At 38.9% G+C, this 24,481-nt stretch overlaps 3 protein-coding genes across 13 annotated transcripts in view; 1 reads left to right on the top strand and 2 right to left on the bottom strand.

The window, feature by feature from the left end:
• Window positions 1-4,315, top strand: part of gnptab (N-acetylglucosamine-1-phosphate transferase subunits alpha and beta) — a 29,419-nt gene extending 25,104 nt beyond the window's left edge. Inside the window, exons 20-21 of the mRNA XM_036576685.1 lie at window positions 1,511-1,601; window positions 3,370-4,315. Of these exons, the coding sequence (XP_036432578.1) occupies window positions 1,511-1,601; window positions 3,370-3,441 (163 nt within the window). The 3' untranslated portion in view covers window positions 3,442-4,315. The remainder of the gene's footprint in view (window positions 1-1,510; window positions 1,602-3,369) is intronic.
• A 3,228-nt stretch (window positions 4,316-7,543) lies between these two features.
• On the bottom strand, window positions 7,544-22,510 carry chpt1 (choline phosphotransferase 1). The gene is made up of 8 exons (XM_036576698.1): window positions 22,271-22,510; window positions 15,401-15,548; window positions 14,565-14,706; window positions 13,378-13,462; window positions 12,784-12,915; window positions 12,383-12,541; window positions 11,710-11,835; window positions 7,544-8,923 (listed from the first exon to the last, which is right to left on the bottom strand). The coding sequence occupies exons 1-8, from the start codon at window positions 22,508-22,510 to the stop codon at window positions 8,807-8,809; spliced, it is 1,149 nt and encodes a 382-aa protein (XP_036432591.1). The 3' UTR covers window positions 7,544-8,806.
• A 1,179-nt stretch (window positions 22,511-23,689) lies between these two features.
• mybpc1 (myosin binding protein C1) overlaps window positions 23,690-24,481 on the bottom strand; it is a 38,951-nt gene continuing 38,159 nt past the window's right edge. For 10 of the 11 annotated variants that reach the window (XM_036576693.1, XM_036576691.1, XM_036576690.1 and 7 more), the window contains one exon: window positions 23,690-24,442. In XM_036576693.1, coding sequence (XP_036432586.1) covers window positions 24,333-24,442 — 110 coding nt within the window. In that variant the 3' untranslated portion in view covers window positions 23,690-24,332. The remainder of the gene's footprint in view (window positions 24,443-24,481) is intronic. The other variant, XM_036576696.1, reaches the window with a different exon arrangement.

Raw genomic sequence — 24,481 nt, forward strand, 5'->3', positions numbered from 1 at the left:
AATGTTTGGTCTTCACAGGTATAGTAATACAATTGCGCATGTGTTCATGTATATTTGTATATCTGGGTGTGTGTCTCTGTGGAGACCAGCTGCTTGAGACCTGGAGCTTTTGAAATATGTCCCAGGTTTTAGACAAGCTGGGCAGACCCTGAAATAGGCGAGCATCCTGCAGTGAAGCCGGCCAGATCACATGGTGCTGCGGTGGCTTCGCTGTAACAGAGCCGACCTGGCTTCTCAGTTATGAATGGTGATGTGCAGTGCTCATAGTTTCCAGCTTGTACACCTCCACACATACACACAAACAAGCTCGCATGCACACACACCTATAAGGTGGTGACAGGAGGCTGACGAGCAGGTGGTGGCGTTCCGGCGTGCCGATGATGTCAGCTGGTCATCCTCTCACCTCCAGCAGGCTGCTGCATGACATCATGCTCAGACTAAAGGAAACGCCGCTGCCAGTAACCGTACTAAAGTCACTGTGCTTTCCCTTTATGGCGAAATGTCATAGATCAGACATGTTTGGTGTTTGCTTCTTTAAATTTGTACTGAAGCACAAGGCTTACACTGTCTGGCCAAAAGCATGTGGATACATGACCATCACACCTGTGTGACCTTGTTGGGCATCCCATTCCAAAACCATGGAGTTGGCCCATATTGCTGGTATTGCTTCTAGAGGCAGTTTGGAACTGTAGTGAGTGATGCAATAGAGGACAGACGGTTTTTAGACCCTGTGTGTTTTGGCACTCAGCGACCGCACTCTAAATTTGTGTGGTGTACCACTTCGTGGCTGAGCTGTTGTTGCTCTCAGACTCTTTTATTTCACAGAAGTGGTACTTGTAGTTGACCGGGGCAGACCTAGCAGGGCAGAAATTTCACTGACTGACTTGTGGCAAAGGTGGCATGTTTAACGTCACTGAGCTCTTCAGTACTACCCATTCTATGGCCAATATATGTCTATTTGATTTGCATGATTGTGTGCTTAATTTCATACACTTGGTAGCAACGGGTGTGGCTGAAACACCTGAACGCAATAATTAGGAGGGGTGTTTAATGTATATAGCTAACAACTCATGCTTATGTGGTTTCTGACATTGTATGACATGCTGGTATCTGTAAAACTGGACAAAAGTACATCACATTGCTAAGAACAGTAATAGCAGCCATCTTGAGGCCTGAATTTTGTTGGTAATGATTTGTTGGTTTGTCTGTTTTATAGACAACAGTATGTTATACAGTCTCAGAAACCACAAAAGCGAGTCTATACCTTGACATGGTTTGAGGCAGATTTTAGGTGTACAGTTTGTACAATGCTAATTTCATAAGCTTGCATCACTTGTTAACTACATTAGCCTCGTAGCTCCAGTATATAACTAAAGAAGCAAACTTCAGACCCCAATCATACCTTGACTGAGTATATTTGGGGTAAAATGTGGATGTGTTTAGAAACTATTCATGTAATGTTGCTCTACATTAAAAGAATAATGTAAAACTATGCTTATCTGTCTTCCAGGCGAATATACAGGGACAAGCTGAAGTTCTGGACGCATTGTGTACTGGTGACATTAGTTGTTTTCACTGTCATCTCCTTCTTTGCTGAACAGGTCTGTATCTTTTCTGTAAACATCTTAATGAACCCATATTGTGAGTCCATAATCTGTTATGATGTCCACCAACAGTGTTTAATCATCCACTTCTTATTTCACCACCTCCCTAAAAATGCTCTTGTTATAGTTATATCTGGTACTATGGTTATATAACACTCGGGGCAGTTTTATTAATGATGAAGTAAGTGGAAACGTCTGACTGACATATGCCAGGCACATTCCTGTAGCATGTATGGAATGGCTGCATTGTGATTTGATCTTTGGCAGCAGGGTCAGTTTCCTCTCTTGTTGATCCTGGGAAAGGTTAATTAGCCCACTGACCTTTTAGTGGACGGTACATCTTACTGTGTCTGCTATGACAGGACAGAATCAGTACACTCACTCTTAATACAGACCAGGAGATGATGCATTATCACAAAGTCCTTCAAGGAAGATCTCTCCCCCTCCCTCTCTCTCTCACATACATACAGACATAGCTCAGAGTATAGCGACAGGTGTGTTCCTTAATGAGCCGACACATTATCAGCTTTAGTTATAGGGTTACTTAGTTACAGCTTAAAGGCAAAGATTTACAGCACTATAAACACATGTAGCATCCTGTGGTAGACATTATTGAAAACAAGCACAAGTGAACTGATTTTTGTCAGCTTTTGGTTTTACTTTTCAGTTCTATCATGTGTTCTAACTGAACAGTTCTCATCAACTCATAATGTTGGAAAAACGTTACGTCACCATTTTTACTACCAGTTATTTGCGTTTAGCCCCTGAAGGGATGTGGTGTATTTATTTTTTTATGTAAAAATGTGGTGTGTACCAGATACTATCAGGTGAGCACCGTAAACTGTTAGGTGCGCACCAAATACACATAGTGTCTGGCGCTCACCACATAGTATGTTGTATATCAGGTGTTGTTCACATAGTATCTGGGGTGAACCTAATAATATCTGGTGCTCGTCTTAGGTGCTCACCACATAGTATCGGGTTCTCACCTGATATTATCTGGTGTAGTATCTGGTGCGCACCTACCACTATTTGGTGCTCATTTGATAGTATCAGGTGCTCACATGACAGTATTGGGTATAGGTACTCACCACATTTAAATATGGCCTTTTTCTGGTGTGCATCAGATTTTTACCTAAAGAAAAAAACACTGTCCTTTCAGGGACTCAGTACAGTACTGTGCAAAGGTCTTGTTTAAAACTATTGATCCTGGCAGTAAGTGCTCATAAAAGCACTATATATCATTAGACTTCTCTGCACTGGATTCGTCAGTCATATGAAAAAGTTTAAACATGGTCAGATTACATGTTTTGTTGATTGTCTAAGTGAAAAAAAGTTTACACATCCTCTACAGAGAACACACTTAAATATGGCCTTTTTCTGCAGATTGTAGTGCACAGTTTCTATTTATTTACTGAGTTAAACACATTGGTCAATATAAAACACAAAATGTGCCATAACTTTTGTACAGCTTACATTTTATGTTTTATTTTTTTTTCCAATATGCTAAATTCAGCAAATAAACAGTAATTGTGCATTAAAATGTGCAGGATGTGTAACTTATTTTCACTTAGAAAATCAACAAAGTGTAATTTGACCAAGAGCGCACACACTTTTGCATAGCAAGAGCACTGGCTGGTGATACATGACAGCTTGTAAACTTGGGTAAATGTGGAAGTTGCCCCATAATCACAGTTTAATAGCAGGAATAAATATTAAACGGCATGCTTGTGTGATGTCATTTCCTGTGTTCCTCTCCCTGTAGCTGATCGTGCTGAAGCGGCGGCTCTTCCCCAGACGTAGAGTCAGCAAGGAGAGCAGCTCGGAACGAGTATGAAGACAGGAGAGTGTGCATGCTCCTTGTCCTCTGCCTCCACGTTTTGCTCTCTTTGCGGGTTTGGATTGTGGAGAGTGAGCTCTAAGGGTTTGTGGACTGAGAGCTGACCCTCTGTTCCCTGGCGTGGCACTGTCACCGCCACGCTTTAACCCAGAACAGCATGAACAGCATGACAGCACAGACAAAACACTCTCTGGGGGACCGAATCACAGAGACTATTAGAAGAAATTTCCTGCTGGAGTTTAAAGTGGGACCCCGAAAGACTGAAATGAGTTCAGGGGGACCATGCATGCTTTCTCCACAAGAGGGCGACAGTGAGACACTGCTCTGCATGGAGTGACCAGCTAGTTTCACTGAAGCGCAGAAGAACTGAAACACTCCAGATGAGTCTGCCTGCTGTCCTGATCTCAGTGGATTTATGTGAGCGAAGCAGTGCGGTACTGAATGTCACACTGCCTTCTCTGTTTGGCTCACAACCCTTTGACTGATACGATTTTAAATTAAGGGGTGATAATTATGACGATAATTTTTTTTTTTTTTGATGTCGCTCTCCGTTCAAGCTCTATTTCTCTCTGTACTGCATATCAGTGCCTTCTCTCTCGAGTCAGTGAAGGCAGTGGAGTCTGATGCACTGCTGGAACTCTATTCTCTGCTTATAACTGTCTTTATCTGCCTTTCTCCCTTTTGTAGAACATCCATGATACAGAAACAGCACAATATACAAGTGAGGATTATCACCGATTGTCTGACCGCTAATCAATCAGCATTTCTTTCTTTCTTGCTTTCTTTCTTTCTTTCTAGGCAGAATGTCTTATGTCTTTCCATCTTTCCAGTCTTTCTTTTTGTCTGCATTTGTTTGTGTCTTTCTGTCTTTCGAGCTCTTCTGTCTTTCATGTCTGTCTTTCCTTCCTTCTGTCTGTCTATCTGTCTTTCTCTTTATCTTTCTTTCCTTCTCTTTCTGTCTTCTTTGTCTTTTCTATTCATCTTTCTTTTCTTCTCTTTCTTTCAGTCTTTCTATCTGCATTTCTTTCTGTCTTTCAGCCTATTCTGTCTTCCATGTCTGTCCTTCCTTCTGTCTGTCTTTGTCTCTTTCTGTCTTTTTTCATCTTTTTTTTTCTTCTCTTTCTTTTGTCTTTCTTCCTGTCTGTCTTTACTCTGTCAGTCTGTCACTTTTTTCCCATGTTTCTTTCCTTGTCTCACTTTCCATCTGTCTTTTTATTCTCTTTCTGTTTTTCATCTTTCTTTGCTTCTTTTTCTTTGTTTGTCTTTCTTCTCCGTCTGTCTTTCTTTCCATCTCTCGTTCTTTTCTTCTCTTTCAGTCTTTTCATTTTGTCTGCATTTCTTTCTGTCCGTCTTTCAGCCTCTTCTGTCTTTCACGTCTGTCTTTGTGTCTTTCTCTGTCTTTTTTCATCTTTCTTTCCTTTTTTTTTCTTTCTGGTTGTCTTTCTTACCACCTGTCTTCTGTCTGTCTGTTTTTTTCTTTCCATCTTTCTTTCCTTCTCTTTTTTTATGTCTTTCTTTCCATGTCTTTTTATTCTGTCTTTCTTTCTTGCTTGGTTTCTTTCTTTCGTTCTTACTCTTTAATGCACGTTGATGAGGTCCATGATTGTAGCTTGAAGCCATATGTGTGTTAGTTCAGAAATGTTCACCGCATGCTCTACACTTGATTCTGCACCTTGACGTACGTTTCCAGAGAGTCGTGGACATTTACACAGACATTTTTATAGTGTTTTTTTCTTGAAGAAAATGAACGGTATGGAAGTCTGTTGGTATGTGGAATGTAGTCTTTTCAAAACTGAGTTTGACCACATTCCTTTGCTTCTCAGAAAACAATCACACGCTCGTACTTTGTCTAGATGAACTCTGGTGAAAGCAGCTGACGTGAACCTGCATATCAGGTTTGATGAACTGTTGCTACTCTTGTTATCTGTGTCAGCTCCACCTTGATAAACCGATGTGTAGATGAACGAGTGCCAACTGTGACCTGCTGTCACTCTCTATGTTCGAATAAGAGACCTTGTGCAGATTCTGCAGTCACACGCATGTAGAACTTTTGGGAAATTATTTGGAGCAAACTTGAATGCTACTTAAACTTTTTTGGTTAGAACTGAGGAAAGCATCAGTATTTCTTCGTTTGAATGAACTGTGTCGCTAACTAAATGGGCACAAACTGAACATTTTCAGTCCGGTGTTTTACTAAATGAGGTTTTTGTAGAGAAAATTAACAGCTGATCAGTGATGAAATGTCTACATCTGAAACTCTGAAACATTGTACTTAAGCAGCACAGCCAGATTTGAGCTGTCTGCCATCTCAGTAGCTTTGTAAAGTGATCTCTTTGTCTTGTTTTTTTCCCTCAGGTTCTAAAAAGTCAACAAATCCAATAAGCAGGTATTCAGATATGTATGGCCGAAGGTACTGAAGCAGTTCTCTGTCCAGTGTAACTGAAAGTAATTAAGGTGCCATTTTTTAATTAAAGGAAAAATCTCAGTGCAAAATTTCAGTGCAATCTATAATGTGTAGAATAAACATTTTCCGGTCAAAGCTGACTTGTTTGAATGTAAGCAGTTTCAATGACTTATCACTGTATAGCAGGATTTAGAATGTAACAGGAAGTCCTTTTAGAAAATCACTTTCCAGAACTTTTCCAGCACAAATACTAGAACAACTTTCATAACTGGTATACACGACAACTGTTGTAAATTTAAGTCAACAGTACATTCCCTATTGACTTCTTACTGACTGACACACTGACATACACAGAGACCATTCCTCAAGAACTCATCATTTGATCACAAGTTCTGATAAATTATTAGAAGTAAACAATACATGCAGCTGGTAGCCGCCATATTGCAGACTACAGTAGGTATGAATGGGCACTCAAATTGTACACTTTTTTTAAGAACTGCACTAATACTTCACAGACATTTTATTCATTTTCATATTTTCCATGTGTTTTCCATGACTGGAAGACTAGTCCATAAATTTCCATGATTTTCTGGATGTGTGGGGACCCCAAATAAGTATCTTGGACCATTAAGTTTTGTCACAAAAGATTATACAGTTTATGCATAAGTTTGAACACCCCCAGTCAAATGACATTTTTGTGAATTTTAAAAATAAGTTACACATCCTCTACAGAGAGCACACTTAAGTATGGTATTTTTCCACACATTTTAATGCATAATTTCTATTTATTTGCCGAGTTTAACACATTGGAAAAAATAAAACACAACATATAAACTGTGCCATACGTTTTGCACAGGCCTCATTGTACGTTTCAATATGTTAAATTCAGTAAATAATCAGTAATTGTGTACTAAAATGTGCAGAAGTTTGTTTATTTCTACAGGGCGTCTTAACTTTTATAAAAATTTTCACATATCTGTATGAGCTGTGAAATTCATACATGGAATTTACACAAAAACTTTAATTTAGGAGTAACGTTACAAAAAGTTCATATCAGAAGGTTTTAAGTTTTTAAGCTCAGGTTTTACAGAGGGACAAAACCTGAGCTGTTTCATTGGCTATTTCAAGTTTTGAATACAATAAACTTAACAAATCAACTAACTGAAGTCTAAATGCTTTTATACAAAAAAGGAAATCTAGCTATTTGTAATGCCATCTAATTATCCAAGCCCTTGTGTTGCTTGGTCACTTCACTAAGCTTAAGCATCACTACTGCAGACTAGTGTCAATACTAATTGAGTGTTTTCACATGCACATTAGAAAAGAGCTGCATTTCACTTTGGAACCAAATTATCTTATGCAGTGTACTTTTCTAATGTCCTCAGCGTCCATCCTTCAGTATCTGGTCACACCTGTGTGAACTGCAGAGTAGAATCTGATTAACTACCACCGTGTTTAAGGTGCAGAATGGCCAACCACATCTAACTGCGTTTGAACTCTAACTAGAACTATGGATTTTAAAATATTTTCTCTCGACTGAAGAGATCTGTAATCCATACCTAAAAGACCCCAGTAACACCAAGAATATCACAAAAGAGAGGCGTGCAGGTATCGTCTCCGAAGGTGTACAGTGGTAAACTCCACAACATTACAAGAAGAATTCTTTCACAAATAATAACGCAACGCAACCAAAAGCTCTATTACACATAAAATCACATAAAATTTATTTGTAGATTAGCCCTTTGGGAGGAGATATCGAAAGCAGGCAGTGTTGTGAGAGTTAGTGCATCATCAAACAGGCACAGGAGCACCCTGAACGTTCATCATCCATCCCCCCAAGTTAGAGCAGGCACAGGAGCTCTGCTCCTCCGAACTCACAGTTCACTGTAGAAGGAATTGGAGAACAAAACAGTAAATGCAAACGTTTAGGTTGATGTGGCAGGGTGGTCCTCAAAACGAGGGTCCTTGCTGTTTTTAGCACAAACACACAATCCTGGTGCCAGTTTCCACAGTCCCTGACAATTACAACCAAAAATGACTCTTGTTCAAGACCTGACTCAATTTCACACCAAATCCAGTCAAACTGATCAAATAAATAAATACAAATGCTGGAATCACTGGACAATCACGTGAGAATTATTTTAGAAAGCTACTGTTGCTTTTGGGGGGAATATGGATTAAACTCTGAAAGTCTAGAAGTACAAAATGGGCAGCACCACTGCTACGGAATGTTAGAAAATATTCTTTCTTTGTTTGGGTACAAAATGCATAGAAATGCTGCATTAAAGAAAAGATCACATGATGGAAACACTATAAAATGTAGCAAATGTAGTGGCAGGTAGTTTGTATTACACCAGGCACGATCTCTACCCAAAACACAACAGTAGCTTTTTTTTTCTTACAACTACTGTGATCTTTGTGTTATAAAATTGGAGCATTCAAAAACTTTTAAAAGAACTTGGGACTCTTTAGCTCAATTACAGCCTGTCCTATAAAGCACCACTGTTAGACAAAGTTCTAAATCCGGCAGCTGAAACAACTGGCATCACTAACAACAAGTTAACAGTGATTGCATGTCTTGTTAGCTCGTATTTTTGAAATATTAAGAATTATTCTGCACATTCTTCATAAAACACACTTTCAATTGTTTAAATTCTGATGCATTGCTCCGTCTCAAAGTAATAAGTATGAGAACACCCTAGTAAGATCACATTGTATGGTATCCAGTTATGTAACTACGTGTTTAGTACTGATCCAGTGTGACAAACTTTGAGTCTGGTTTAACGACAGGTCGTCCACTCGAAATCTGGCAGAGTGTAAGTGTGATTCAGTTCAGGTCTTTTAGTCAACGGTCTTCACACTGTCAAGGCTGCTGTGGTTTTGGCTCTCCTGCTCTGGTTCCAGAAGCGGGGCGGCGTCTTCAGGTGGCCCCGCCTCCTCCTCCCGCCGGGCAAAACGTCAGTCTTTATGGGCGTGGCCTTGTGGGGTAATGCTGAAGACCCGGATGCGCAGGTGGGAGGCGATCTGCAGGCACACCCCTGTGCAGTACCGCGTCAGGTCCACCAGCGACAGGACCTGCGTACACACAAAAGCAGTGAGTTAGGCCCGATTCACGTAAGGACTAGGCTCCATCTGTCCACTCACGTTTAAAAAAACACTTCTGTGGACAGTAAGTAGTGACACTGTTAACACCTTATAATAACACGCCACTATAGGAAGCAACTTAATTGTTATAGAATTGTTTGTAAATGACAGTTCATAAGTATATATTTGTTACTTGTGTGTTGACAAGTGCTAATATGTGAATTATTATTTAAATTATTAACCATTTACTTAGTGAACCTAAATAATTAAAGCACTATACATGCTTTTTTTTCATAAATGTATTATATTGAAGAGTAGTAAGTAATACAACATACATCTGTTTATATATCTATATAAATACATTCCAAATACATCACAACTTTATAGTTAGGGTCCACCTGATGGCTATTGATGGTTAAAAATATATATATTAACCACTTAGTGATGATTAACCAATCATTAAGGACAAGTGTTTGCATCACAAAGTAGCCAGATAATAAAGAACTACTTTGTCATGTAAAACAGGACCTAGACGATTCATTCCTAACTATTACGAATTGCTTTTGCGTAATTAAGTTAATGCTTAGTATGTCAAGTTATACCATTGATGAGTTATGATTTAATGAGTTATAATTAACTATTTGATTTCTACAATTCAAAATAATAACTGATTATTTGTGTGCCACTACATAAATGGTTAATTATTCAAATGATACTATGATGTTAAGTTGTTGTTTATTTAGGCCCGTTGTTATGAAGTGTTACCATAATATTTCAAATATTATGTATTCTATATAAGCATTTTACTGTATTATCAAGACCTACATGCATAAAGGCAGAACCTGCAAGAGTACAATGTACAGTATTATGGGAATTTGCTGGTGGTTATGGATGACATGTCCAAAAATCTGGCAATAGGCCTTTTGAAACGAGGCTTTATAGGAGTGGTTTAGAGTTTCATATTTAACTTAGCTTCCTACAGTCCACCACTGACTTTTCTGGCTGAAAGTTCAATGTGACAGTGATAAGAGTGGCTGACAGAAGAGCTAATAACTACTTTTAGATCCAAGCAGTACAGACATTGGTAATAAGTCAAATACTGCAACAGACAACATGTAGGCAGTGGGTGAATAGAGCTCCTGACATTAAAACTGCAAGATTTTGCAACTGACTTGGTTAAGCTAATAATAATTATTAATTAATGAGGTCCATACAAGAGTCTCTACACATCAGGAAATACCCTGACATGAAGATAACTGACTCAAACTTCATATATTCTGACAATACATGGCAGTAATGTGTTTTTAAAAATCTCTTACAGCCCTTCAGGCTAAATATATGCTGATTTTATTTGAACAAAAATGAGGTTCTACACATTATATTATTAGTATTAAATCCATTAAATATTATTAAATTATTATTATAAAAATACAGCTTTTAAATAAATTCTACAAAACAGGTCTAGAATAAGTAGCAAGTTAAATGCACAAAAAACAAGAGCTGTCCTGAAAGAAATTAGACAGCTTTATTACGCATATTCAACCCTTATGTAAACTATACTCACAATGGCTTCTACCATAAAATGATATTTGAATTTTTTTCAATATTATTTGTTTCTCTAATGATTTTTGGGCTCCACCTCCCACCTAAGTCATGAGTTTGTGTTCCATGCCCTTATTACTGGACGTTATTTCTGAGTAGGGCTGAAAGATTAATCATTTTTATATCGAAATCACAATTTAATACAGTGCTTTTTTCAAATCAAAGGAGCTGCAGTTTTTTAAATTATAGCCTACAAGACAAAAAAGGTCTAAGTTTTAAGTGGGTCTAATAACACAGAGCTTGTAAACTGCCTGCAGATGAGTTAGATCAATCATATCCAACCAAACCTCTATGTGTTGTGACATCACAACCACAACTTACTAGCAATCTTGCACACTACATTCAGGGTTCAAGTCTGAAAGGTGGATATTCTAGTATTCTTGGCCAAAAAACAGGTGTGAACCTTAATTTATAGAAAATAGTCACAAATTAAGTCGCAATATACACTCAATATACATTGCAATTAGGATATTTTCCCCAAATCATTCAGCCCTACTTCTAGGTTTCATAAAAATGCAGCCATTTGCTACCCATTCTTGATTAAGTGTATACATAAATGATAATAATTTAATGGCCTTTGTTGGTTTGCCCACATTGAGGAGGCTCACCTGAATTTGGTGATGTTTTCATCTTGACTAAAGCCAATACTTTAGTTACTTAAACAATGCTTTATCCACCCTGGTAGTTTATTACCAACAGAGTCCTTCAGAGCTACAGTACTGCAGCAGCTAAGGACTTAAGTGCGACAAGCACTGTTCTTGAGGAAAACATCAAGGAAATTTACGTCTTTAAAAAACACATCACTGCCCATAATCATAAGTTGCTAAAGATTAGAGCTTTAAAGTATAGGCCTACTTTTTACTTTTAATTTTACGACTTCAATAGGACACAAATCACCATCCTCACAATGGCAGTAAACAGTAAAACAAACTTTAATACTGAACATTAAATTTCAGTTAACATGAGAAGTCGCGTTGTTAAAATATTGGATGACTCCTATAAACTCCGTGCAGCTCCTCGCCTTAACTTACCAAACGAAGTTATTAAATTCTGTTTGTTCAGACAAATTCGCCACAAAAAAAATGTATCTTGCTATGTCCCTCCCAATTTTACAGTGGTGAGCAGCTCAATCAACCTAAGTTACTTACTCATAACTATGGATTACAGCGACTCACCAAAGCAATCCAGAGGACCACATATTCATCAATAAAGCTGTTGAAGTACTGGTTGAGGAAGAGGAGACCAGGGCCAATGAAGGCTGTGTCGTGGAGGTGAAGTTCACTCCTGGTCATGTGAGCCACCTGGGGAGAACACACAAAGCTGTCAGGAAGTGAAGTGTTAATGGAGCTAAATAAAGCTTAAAGCAGTCCCACAGGCAGCTCACTGAAACAGAACACTCATCTATTGCTTTGACTTCTTTTGCTCTCTCAAGATTTGTTCCTCAGGCATCCCAGAGGGGTTTTGCCACTGTTGTCTTCAGCCTGCCCATCAAGGACCTAGACTCTGATTTTAGTAAAGCTGGTTTTTGTAAAGCTGATTTTTGATAATGTATACTATAAAAATAAAACTGAACTGCAATGAACTGAACAGAATCAGGGGTACCAGTCCATCCTAAAAAAATCCCATTCTCTCTGAAGGGGCATTGCAAATGTGCAGACACACATTCAATTCTTGGGTTGAGCTCATCCCACAACCCCAGACTGCATTATTCATATATTATTTCAAGTGAACTTTTGTCTCAAACACCATAACATGAAACCTGAACTACCAGCAAGTACTGAAAGCTACTGAGCAAATTGCCAAAGCCTGGACTTGTCAAAGACAAAGGCTAAGAGCACTAGCACTCACCACTAACTTGTTGGAGATCTTGGCGATGACCATGCCAAAGGTGAGGATGTAGAGGCATGGATGGCGCTCAAACAGATGGCTGGAGGACTTCTTAAAGATCATGAAGGCCAAGGTGAGGACGAGGCCAATGTGCAGACCAGGAGACAACACACTGGTGTCCTACAGGAGATCAGAGTACACATATAACATCTACATACTGTTCAAAGTCTCTAGTCTGGAGAAGATGAACTCTAATAATGTCATTACAGAGGAAGAACTCTCAGAAAGAAACAAATGTCTAGATATAAACTTAATTTAAAATAGGTTAGATCACAATGAATGTATGGTGTAACTGTAAAATCTAATTCAACAACAAAACTACATTACATGCTCCTTTAATAAGAGAGCTCAGGATCACTTACTGCCACTGTGGAGCCGTTTTTGCCCACTCCACCGCTCAGGATGACAGAGAAGTAGTTGTACATTGAAAGCAGGAATCCTCCAATGATGCCCAAAACTGGAAAGGTCTGCAGCTTAATGTCGAGCACTGGCAACTGCACCAAAATAAAGAGAAATGAAATTGGAATGACAATTCAAATGACAACTCCTTCTATGCTGTGGATGATGAGAAAAGAAGCCGAGTGGTTCCATCATCTGCTGGTCAGGCCAGATCATGTCCACAGATGACTTGTTGCTATGGTACTAGCTCTTAGACATATTTACCTTTGCCTTGCCCAGTTTGTCAAGTTTCCAGAGAAGGCACAGAGTAAAAGTGAAAGAAAGGCTCTGTTTAACTGATGCAATGAGGGGCTTGAATGATGTGATTTTGCAGGCAAGGCCTAAACACTCTGGTGAAGCATTCACTATTTTCACATTATTTCCCTTTTTCATAAGATCAAGACTGTTTCTGTAAATGTACTAAAGGAACTATGGACTGTCATGCAGTAATAATGTGTGTGTGTGTGTGTGTGTGTGTGTGTGTGTGTGTGTGTGTGTGTGTGTGTGGTGGGCCTTACCGTAGTCTCCCAAAGACTCACTCCTCCAAAGGCTGACATCAAATACATGATTATGATGGAAATCTGGACTTCCGTTACATCAACACTGAATAAAGAACAAAATGAAATAATAAACTAAAGAGTGGCAAACTGTGACTATTCTAGCTAAGCCTTCATAACTTAATGAAAAAGCAAGGGAAAAAAAACTACGAGAATGCTACGTTCTGCTAGCGTCCTTATGGGGTTCCTAATAGTATGTTAGCACAAAGCTAACATGCCAGTAAAACCTAAACATCACTAAATGACCTTTTTCAATCAATTTTATCCTCAATTTAGTTTCTGTCAACTCTCCCTTAATCACACAAATCATGTGTCATGTGAAGCCAGCCACCACATCTTTTCAGACTCCCGCTAATGCGACAGTGCTGGACAATTTAATGTGCAAGGAGAACATTTCTAATGGCCAACTCGGTTACATTAGCTAGCATATTTCTAATTATGAATATGAATAAGCATTTTATATGAAGCTTGTAACAGGCATTAACATCTATATTTATATATATTTTGCATTGTAGTTTTACAATGACTCTTTCAGTAAAAAGCTCTAAGACGGAGATGCTGGTGTTTCCTATTTTAACATCTGAGTGAAACCTGCCTAGACTACAACTTATAGTCATGAGTATTCACAGTCACTGATGTATCTAGAATTACAGATGATTTAAAAAAAAAATGGTTCCACTCATTGCAAATCAAAATGTGGTTAGTTTATTCCACTGTCAGTTCCTAATTTTGTTGGTGGTTAATTTAATGTGTAAACCCTGCTTTTGAGCTCCTGAAGGCCTAACCAATGGGAAACCTAGCTGTGCTATCTAAGTCAATGAAAATGAACTACACATTGTTTCGTTCCCACAAATCATTAGAAATCCTTCTCTAAATGCCTAGATGGCCCCATAGGGTCCCCAATTAAACTATAGAGTCCAATGAAAAAATTACAAATCAGTATTTATTGTATATCTGCAACACTCTTGAGTGCTAAGTAGGCACTGCCTTTTTTTGTTTTAGAGTGCAAGTCATTAGTTTTCTCCTTGTTGTTCAGAATCATCTTTTTAACACATGCAACCGATTCTGAGCTTTTTATAATCAGTGCCATGTCTAAGGTGTGGCTTGAACACTGTGTATTGGATTTTCAAGACATCTTATGTACTCACATTCCAAAGCGGAGTGTTCCGGACACGTACGTCTGCCAGTGTGCACAGAAGAACATGAACATCCCAACAAAGCCGCAGAAAAACATCCAGTTAGGGTACGCTCCGATTCCAGCACATATACACGTTCCCACAGCAACAAACACTGCAGAGAGGATAAAGAGGAAATACACAGCAACTGTGATTCAGACATTATACTTAGCTTTCTCAACGGAACAAAACGGACAGATTTACTAAAACATTTGGTACATTCAGGTGAATGAAAGGTTGTCAGAGGCTGCTGTTTACCCCTGTTGAAATGACATGTTTTGTTGATTTTCTATGTGAAAATAAGTTACACATCCTCGATAACAAACTTCTGCACATTTTAATACACACTTACTGTTTGCTGATCTTAGCAAAACAAAGGAAAAAAAAACATTAACACATAAAATGTGGCCTCTGCAAAGGTTTTCTGCTGTATATTTTATGGTAAAGTATGGCAAGCAGATAAAAAGAAATTGTGCACTAAAATTTGCAGAAAAAACCCAAATTTATGTAGAGGATGTGGTAACTTATTTTCACTTTTGTTTTCAAGGAACAACTAGTTCCTAGCCCACCTGACCAGAGGTGTTCAAACTTTCATACAACTGTATATTACTGAAACGGCATCAACTAAGTACAAAATATTAGAACAAAACATCAGAGCATGAGAGACACACCAAGAAACAGGGAGAGAGAGAGAGAGTGAGAGAGACAGAGAGAGAGAGAGAGAGAGAGAGAGAGAGAGAGATAGAGAGAGAGAGAGAGAGAGAGAGACAGAGAGAGAGAGAAATTAAAAGCCTTTAAAGGAGCTGTACCTGTAGAGACAGCATCACAGCCATGATCAAAGAGCTCCCCCAGAGCAGTGCTGCTATTGGTCCTCCGGGCCTGCTTCCCATCGATAGCATCGAGTGATTGGTAGATGAAGAGACCTAAGGCGCTGAGAATAAAGGCCCATGCTGGAGCCTAGAGGGAGACAGAGAGAGACAGAGAGAGAGAGAGTCTTAGTACAGAGACTAAAAGGTGGACTGGTGAAAGCACGGTAAGAAAATGAGTAGCTGTAGAACAAATCATTATAGTGATTTTAGCATGTTAAAGAGATGTTCTATGACACGATGCAAAGTAGAAGCTTTGAGATGTTTGTATAAAACAGCAACAAAATGCAATATAATAAAATACACCTGTGTTAAATAAATAATTACTGTATTATTAATGAGAATCACAACAGTTCAATAGTAGGTTATGGCTGCCGAGCAACATAGCGATCAAAGATTACTCCATAAACCAGCGGCTCTCAAACTTTTACACCTCAAGGACCACCTACTTATCACTAGATGGCATGAAGGCCCACAAGGAAGCAAAAAAATACTTTTTTGCTTTCTTTTATTTCTCAATTTTCCAAAGAAATCTTAAACCCTCTCAGAATCATCTTAAATGAAATTTTGAAATGAGAAAAGAAATGTGTTTTGTGTTTATAAACTAAGCCCTAACTTCTCTATCACTGCCCGGAGTCTAGGAGGTGAGACGCAGTCAAGACCTAATCTTACCTCAGACATGCAAGTGCAAAAAACTTTTTGTCTGTTTCAATGCATTGTTGATATTAGGAATCTTGGAATGTTGGAATCTCAGCACAGATATGAAATGTGTAACACTGATAAGAAAATACAATTTTTTAGCACAGATTTGCAACATGTAGCCCAGAACATAAAATCTCAGCAGATTACTCTAATGTGAGTGTGCTTTTAGGCAGAATGTTTCTGCAACACTTTTTATACCAGTCACTTGTTGGTAGACAAGTGAAACAAGGGGGGAGGCAGAAAATAGATAAAGCTGCTTTGTGTGCTGTTGTTGAAGGTCTTGTGTTCATACTGTTTACTTTTTGAAAACATTTTAAATTTCTTTCTTCCAGTTAAGTAAATTATTTTTCATCAATTTTCAGGACATAAAGTGTCATCACTGGCCCAATAAGGACCAATGGATCCATCTCAATACTGGCCTGAGGACCACTAAAGGGTGCTCCTGTGGTTGAGAAACACTGCCATAAACAATATGTAAACAATGATTTTTAATAACATAGCCCATTAATACAGACTTCAAGTCAAGTGTGTGAGTCTATCACACATTTAAAACGGCTTCAAACGAGGCTCGGCCAATTAGATTTAACAGCCAGAACTAACTATCAGTCCTATAAACACCTTTTTATAAAGGCACACACACACATAAATCAACTACATATGGCTTCATAACCACTTAGCCACTGATGAGCTGAATCAGGTGAGTTAGGAAACACAGTGCAGTGTAGGGGTGTTACAGAAACAGCCCGGAGAAATAAAGAACAGTTTCAGCACATGGAAAGTAGGACAGCCTATTGGAGCAAAACCTGGCACAACATAAACAATAACAGTTTTATGAAAAACAGCTGACTTGTTTACTAGTCAACGCTGATTCCGTCTAGCAAAATCAAACACGAGCACAGTCAGGACTCCTGTGTTGGATTTAGTGTTAAGTAATGATGTGATTTTTAATGGTTTGTGTGAGTGTGAGAGAAAGGAAGAGACAGCGGTTAGAGCACACGTTATACTCCGTGTGTTTGAGAATCGACAATATCGACACTTTGCTGTTCCCAATTTATGAGCGACTCATTTGGTAATTTGGCAAGAAAAGACTAAACGTCCATTTGAGGAGGATTTTCTATTCATGAATAGATTTGTGCCTATGCCTGTTTGCATGTCACATAAATTCCTCTGTTTACTTCCTGGAGGTTGGACAGGTTATCAGAGTTCACACAGCAGGACCGAACAAACTTAGCTCCAGGAACAATTTTTTTATCTCCTTTCCTTTCTGCTAAGTTTAACTCTTTATATGTAAAGGCACTTCTTCTGTGATATGACTGCTGTTAAGACTTTTATAATTGTTTATTAAACATTGATTTAATTTAAGAACGCTTACAGATGTATTTTATAACAGCATAAACATACTTGACATGCTTGTTTGTGCAGTTTGGCCTCTCAAAGTTCCCTGTAAATCCTCAACAGTAGCAACTTCCTTATACGTCCACATCTCACAGTGAAGTTTTGGCTTAGATAAGATTAATGCTCAGTATTCAAAGCAATGTCTAATCAATATAGGTTTCAAATTAATATGAGCATATTCAGACACAAAACACTGAGCCTAGACTGTGGGATTGTCACTATATGGCTGTTTTATCTGAAGTTGTCTTATGATAATATGATTATACTGTTGTATGTGAAAAATTATGTTTTGTTGATTTTCTAAGTAAAACGTTCTGTTGATTTTCTAAGGAACACATCCTCTACAGAGAACACACTTCTGCACATTTTAATGCACAGTTACTATTTATTTGATGAATTTAACATACTGGGGGGGGGGATAAAGCATAAAAAATGGAATGTACAAAAGTACAATATTTTATGTTTTATTTTTTTAACTAAATAATAAGGCTGAACCATGAAAGATTTTTGTTAAAATCATGAAATGATAGGATTACTGAGGGAAAAGTAGCTAAAATATGCTGTGCTGCCACGAGTCTCCTTGTAAAGCCTGAAATAATAATTTAAAAGTCAGAGGTGTTGGGACTTATAAACATCACACACACAGCCTCAAAAAGAAGATCCGGCTCGATGTTCAGGTCTCAAGTGCAAAATCCATTTTATACTGATGAAGATATGATGACAATAATAGATGATTCACGTACATCCTCAGACACGACCCTCACCAAGTTTTGACTGAGTTCTCTTTAAACACTCTTTCAATGCGCCTGAAACCATCAGATTCACAAGTACAGCCAACAGTACAAAATGTTCCTCCATGTGTTGCATGCAATTACACATTTCCACCAGGCAGGTCAAAAGCTCCAAACTTCTACAAAATTTACAGGAGAAGGAAAAAACACGCTTCACTTTTAATGCAAGTCAGTTTAACCAGAATTTTTTTTTAAGTAAAATTTCTTCTGGTCGGTTCATCATGAAATTTACAGACAATGTAAACGGAAACAGGTATTTTCAAATTATGTCAAAAACTGAAAAATGACAAAAATGGAGATACAAGGTTTTGTTCAGACAGCAGTGATATTTAAGTTTTGTGCTAATTTAGTTTCACTTCAAAAATCAACAAAGCATGTAATTTGTAATCTGGGTCTGTAATCTTTAAAGATCATCTGAGGGCTCTGTGATCAGTCATTCACAACTTTAATCTGAAAGAACAGTACAAGGTGTAACAATAGGCCAACAATCAAATGTACTATTTTCCTAAAGAGGCCGCATGTTTTACTCGCTATTCGAACACTGAGGCAAGCCAGTACAGTACAGTTTCACAAACAGCAATAAAACCTTTTTGGCCTACACAGCTAATCTGACCAGTGTGTTGTGTAATCAACATTTTCACTTCATTTCAGGGAAAGCCGCTGTTGCACTCTTATCTACTCTAGCTGCGTTGGCAGGAGCCCACATATTATATCACTGTAACTTAGTCAAGGATAACACTACGGATGAACAATCTTGCAGGTTAATAGTTAATACCTATAATCAAAATTTCCATACCACAATGTTAGATTTACTCTGGGCTTTACTCTGCATATAAACCTCACATTTTGATAAAAAGCTTATTTCATTAAGACTAAATTCCTTCACATGTTTTAAGCAGGCATGACATGGGTGAAACTGAAATGTGTGCATTTTCTACTTAAAAGAATAAAATAATATCTTGCTCATTCATGATATCAAATATCTTATATCCATTCTATAAAATACTTAAAGGGTCCACATCATGGAAAACTGAATTTTCCTCACGTTCTTGAATGGTTTGATGTAGTATATGGACATTGTTAAAGATTAAAAACATACTGTTCACTCCTCAGTCCACACAATCCACATACACCGATCAGGCATAACATTATGACCACCTCCTTGTTTCTATGCTCATTGTCCATTTTATCGGCTCCACTTACAATACAGGTACATTTTGTAGTTCTACAGTTACAGACTGTAGTCCATCTGTTTCTCTGCATACTTTGTTAGCCCCCTTTTACTCTGTTCCTCAGTGGTCAGGCCCCCCATGGACCCTCACAGAGCAGGTACTGTTTGGGTGGTGGATCATTCTCAACACTGCAGTAACACTCATGTGGTGGTGTTGTGTTAGTGTGTGTTGTGCTGGTATGAGTGGATCAGACACAGCAGTGCTGCTGGAGTTTTTAAACACCTCAGTGTCACTGCTGGACTGAGAACAGTCCACCAACCAAAAATGTCCAGCCAACAGCGTTCTGTGGGCAGCGTCCTGTGACCACTGATGAAGGACTAGAGGATGACCAACACAAACTGTGCAGCAGCAGATGAGCTGTCCTCTCTGACTTTACATCTACAAGGTGGACTGACAAGGTAGGAGTGTCTAATAGAGTGGACAGTGAGCGGACACAGTGTTAAAAAACACCAGCAGCACTGCTGTGTCTGATCCACTCAGACCAGCACAACACACACAGACACATCACCACCATGTTAGTCACTGCAGTGCTGAGAAAGATCCACTACCCAAAAAGTACCTGCTCTGTGAGGGTCCATGGGGGTCCCGACCACTGAAGAACAGGGTAAAAGGGGGCTAACAAAGCATGCAGAGAAACAGATGGACTACAGTCTGTAATTGTAGAACTACAAAGTGCACAGATGTTATGCCTGATCGGTGTATATAGAAACTAAGCTGTAAAAACAGCCTGTTTTATATGTACTGTTGTGTGATGTCATAAAAACAAACTCATTTACATATATCCTCCTATTCAGCCTATAGCAGTTTAGCTCCGCCCATTCATGCTGAAGTTATAAAGAGTGCTTCAGCCAGGGCTGCTTTTTGAATGAGACACAATACAGGACAGCCAATCAGAACAGAGATCATCTCTATATATTAGTCTTAAAGGCACAGTAACAAAAACAGCCTGTTTAATTCTAAAGTGTTAAAGAGAGATTGGAAAACAGTCATGCAAAAATTAATTCTGGCTGTTTTTGACACATAACACTACACAAATGTAATAAGTGGACCTCAGGGGAAAACACAAAATACAAGAAAATGTAGGATACGGGTTCTTTAATGCAAATTACAACAAATTACATTTCATGTGTGTATGCTAAATATTTGTTTCAAATTTTCAATTGCCCACTTGTGATAATATTAGTAAAATATATTTACTGTATTTATGATATACTTATTATATTGTCTATAAATATATTAGCAGGATATATTAACTTTATTTAATATTTAACTAAGCAGCGTATTTCATCTATACCTAACCAACAAGTGTATTGGGAGACCGCCTCTCCTAATAGCAGCACTATTGTTAGTCAGAAAAGAGCTGACCTCATTCCTTTGTTCTGCCACAGAATTCCACAGACCTTTCGCCAAGAGGGACAAAGGTGAGGCTTTATCTTACACCGCTGCACTGCAGGAACAGGTGGGTTAACCTGTCATAGGGACTTACTGATCTTTGTGGCAATAAACTAGGAGCAGCGGAACCCGGACTTTGCCTCTAGGTTGCAGTCCGCGGATCCTGATATGAGCAAGGGGTTATGTCCACACACCCCCAACTAAGCAAGGTTAGACTGAACCCAGGTCACTGCGTACAGAGAACACCAATGGTCAAGAGTGACTGATAAAAAAGCCAGGCAGATAAAACGTATTTATCAAAACTGACCTGTGACCTGACAATACAGTATGTTGGGTATTAACATCAGGATTAACACTAATAATTTCACGTAATGCTGCAAAGGTTTCAAAAAACAATGATGTTTATATTGGAAAAAGATGAGTGTGCTTTTCCTAATCACAAGTACAGAGTATACAGAACTTCCTTTGAAGTGATGACACTGCATAATGATTTTCCAGATCACTAGTTACGGCTGTTTGATGACTAATAACACCCCCAGTTAAATGACGTTTTGCTGGTTTTCTAAGTGAAAATAAGTTAACACGTCGTCTACAGAGAACACACCTAAATATAAATATTTTTCTGCATACAATTTCTATTTATTAGCAGAATTTAACATACTGGAAAAATACAAAAAACTCACAATACAAAATGTTCCATAACTTTTGCAACAGCCATTGTTTTAGTTCTTTTTCTCCAATGAACAGTAAATGTTTACTGAAGTGTGCAGGGGTCTGTAGATGGTGTGTTAAGTTATTTTCACTTAATCAACAAAACACATAATTTGTCTAGGGAGCCCAGACTTTTGCATATGTCTGTATAAACTATAATGTTTGCGTATATATATATGTATTCACATAAACACACATTCTTTGTTTGTTATGCATGTACAGCACAAGTGTTTTCAATCTGTTTTAGCACGAACACTAGCGAGTACATTTTGTACAAAACCACAAGTAATAACTGTATTATTACTTTCATATGATGACTGTATGATATTCCTAACCATAAGCGATAACTGCGCATGACCGTCCTAATCAAAGGTGCTGAGCTTATTTCTGTGATCAGTTAAATGTGACAGACCGGCCTCCACAGCCTGGGCAGTGCTCCCACAGTGAGGGCCAGCGCTGACTGACCCAGCCTCAGAGCTTCTGCTCTGCTGAGATAACAGACAGCCTCTGTGTCTGCCTTAGTTATTCGCCTCAGCGGAGCTCAAACAGGCCGAGTCAGAGAGGCGGTGTGAGCGAGCCGCTCTGCTTACCTCCTCCGTCCCTGTAGGACAGTAATACACCAGGATGACGGTCGTGACGACGTTGATGAGAAGTCCGGTGATGGTGAGCGTGTTGGGGGCGACCCATGTGGGCACCTGCTGGACCAGCCAGTTCCAGTAGATCTGGCAGGGCGGCTCCAGCAGAGAGCTGCCGGCCGCGCTGTACTTGTGCTCCTCCAGCCGCCGGAGCTGCGCGGCAGACAGAGGCTCCGGCCACGGCCACCGCGGCATAGCGCCGGGCCAGCGCACTCACACACCCACTCACTCACTCACACACAGCCCACACACTGACCCGCTCCGAGTCTCCGCCGAGAAACACGGCCCCAAAGCGGCTATGTGTCCGCAGACATGCTGAGGAGCGCAGAGCAGGACTCGCTCTCTCTGTCTCGCTCCTTCGCGGAGCTGACAAGGGACGCCAGAAGAGCAGGAAGCTGCGGCCCGGAAGCGGACGGATTCAGGGCTGTGCTCCAATCGGAGGGCTGGAGTTCTCTGTACTAGTACACTAGCTAGTACATTTAATAAGCGGCCTGGCTAGTGCATGTATTAAGAACAGTTTGAGAAAAACACCGGATATTACATTTTAGTAAGAACACTGATAGTGCTAGCTACAGTAAATTTAGCAACAGCATTACTACGTTTTAGTAAGAACAGTATGAACACCAGTGCATTAGCAATTACATCAGTACATTTTAGTGAAGACACTAACTACATATGAGTAACTGGAACAAGAACAACAAAAACAGACACTAGTACATTTTAGTAACAACAGTATGTTTTAGTGAGAACAGTTAGAACATTTTAGTACAAACATTAGTACATTTTAATAAGAACAATATCATTATCTAGTACATTCTAGCATTAGTTAGCACATTTTAGTATTAACTAGCAAGCTAATATATTTTAGCAATAGCATACCATTTTAGTGAGAACAGTAATAACACTAGTTAGTACACTGTAGAAATAACCTTAGAACATTTTAATAAGAACTGTAAGAGTAGTGAGTAACGCTAGCTAGCACATTTTGGTAATAACAGTAGCACATTTTAAGAACAGTATGAACACAACATTTTGGTAAAAACACCAGATATACAGGAATACTGAACAGTTTCGGAAGAATGTTAACTAGTACATTTAGTAAGATTATTCAGGACCCAACTTGAATCAATATGCTGAATCTAAAATAATCAAAGTATTATTATTTTATAAGTTGTTACAGTCACTAATGGTTTTAAACCTCACATATTGGTCTTTCCTGTTGTTATTTTTATCATTATTATAACAATGCTGTTGTTCGTTTTATTGGTGTTAATGGTGTCTAGGTAACTGTCTGAGAAGAATAAAGCCTATTATTCATTCTTAACACAGTGCAAAAACAGTAGAGATTTCTAAATAAAAAAAAAACACAAAGCATAGTTTTCATACTGTGACATTTATTCAGCTCAACCATGCTAAATGGAACAATGTATCTTCTTTAACACATTAGACAAATATTTTCATCTTCTGCACTGGTTCAGTTAGAAATACAGGCTAAGCACTTCTAACTGATACAACATGCTGACCGTCAGAGAGATGATTTATGCTGTTTCTACTTTGCATAGTGAATTACTTCATCACATATACTGCATCACATATACTGGAGGGAGGATGAGACACCTGGGAAGAACAAAATAAAAGAGAAGGAAAAAAAAATATCCTAAATCCTATTCAGTGGGAGCGGCTAGGCCTACTTCCTGAACCCAGAACAAAATGACAGCATGACTGCATCACCACATTAATCACTGAACGCCTTAAATATCTTTCATAATACAACGGCTTATGTATTTTGAAGCTACTGTCCAATTCAACTGTAGACATGCATCTGAGCTTCAACGGGGCTTTGGGAAAAGCAGCCTTTCATGAAAGCAGGGTTGACGGGTACAGCTGGTCATGAACAGACTTTTCTATGGGAACTATAGGTCCATGTCCGAACACCACATGCCATGCCAAAGACTGGACACACACGTCATTGATGGGGTCTCAGGGATTACTGGGGAAGCTCTGGGTGAATCAGCCGTCAGTCAGATCCCTTCTTCTCAGACTCTGAGGGCTTTGCGTCGCTCATGTACTTGTCAATAAGATGTAAGGGAACTCCACGCTTCATCAGCTCAAAGAACGTAAAGCCTCCTGAGGGACAGAGACAAATGGGGTCAAGGGTTGGACTGG

Source organism: Colossoma macropomum, unplaced genomic scaffold, assembly GCF_904425465.1.
Source record: "Colossoma macropomum unplaced genomic scaffold, Colossoma_macropomum, whole genome shotgun sequence".
In the NCBI taxonomy this organism is placed as follows: Eukaryota; Metazoa; Chordata; class Actinopteri; order Characiformes; family Serrasalmidae; genus Colossoma; species Colossoma macropomum.

Excerpts from the sequence above, each read along its gene's own strand:
- chpt1 (XM_036576698.1), bottom strand. The coding sequence starts at position 22,510 with ATGCCGCGGTGGCCGTGGCCGGAGCCTCTGTCTGCCGCGCAGCTCCGG. Across the intron at positions 13,463-14,564 it reads GGAACACTCCGCTTTGGAAT|TGTTGATGTAACGGAAGTCC; the intron begins GTGAGTACATAA and ends TTCTTTATTCAG. Across the intron at positions 11,836-12,382 it reads AGATCTCCAACAAGTTAGTG|GTGGCTCACATGACCAGGAG; the intron begins GTGAGTGCTAGT and ends TGTTCTCCCCAG.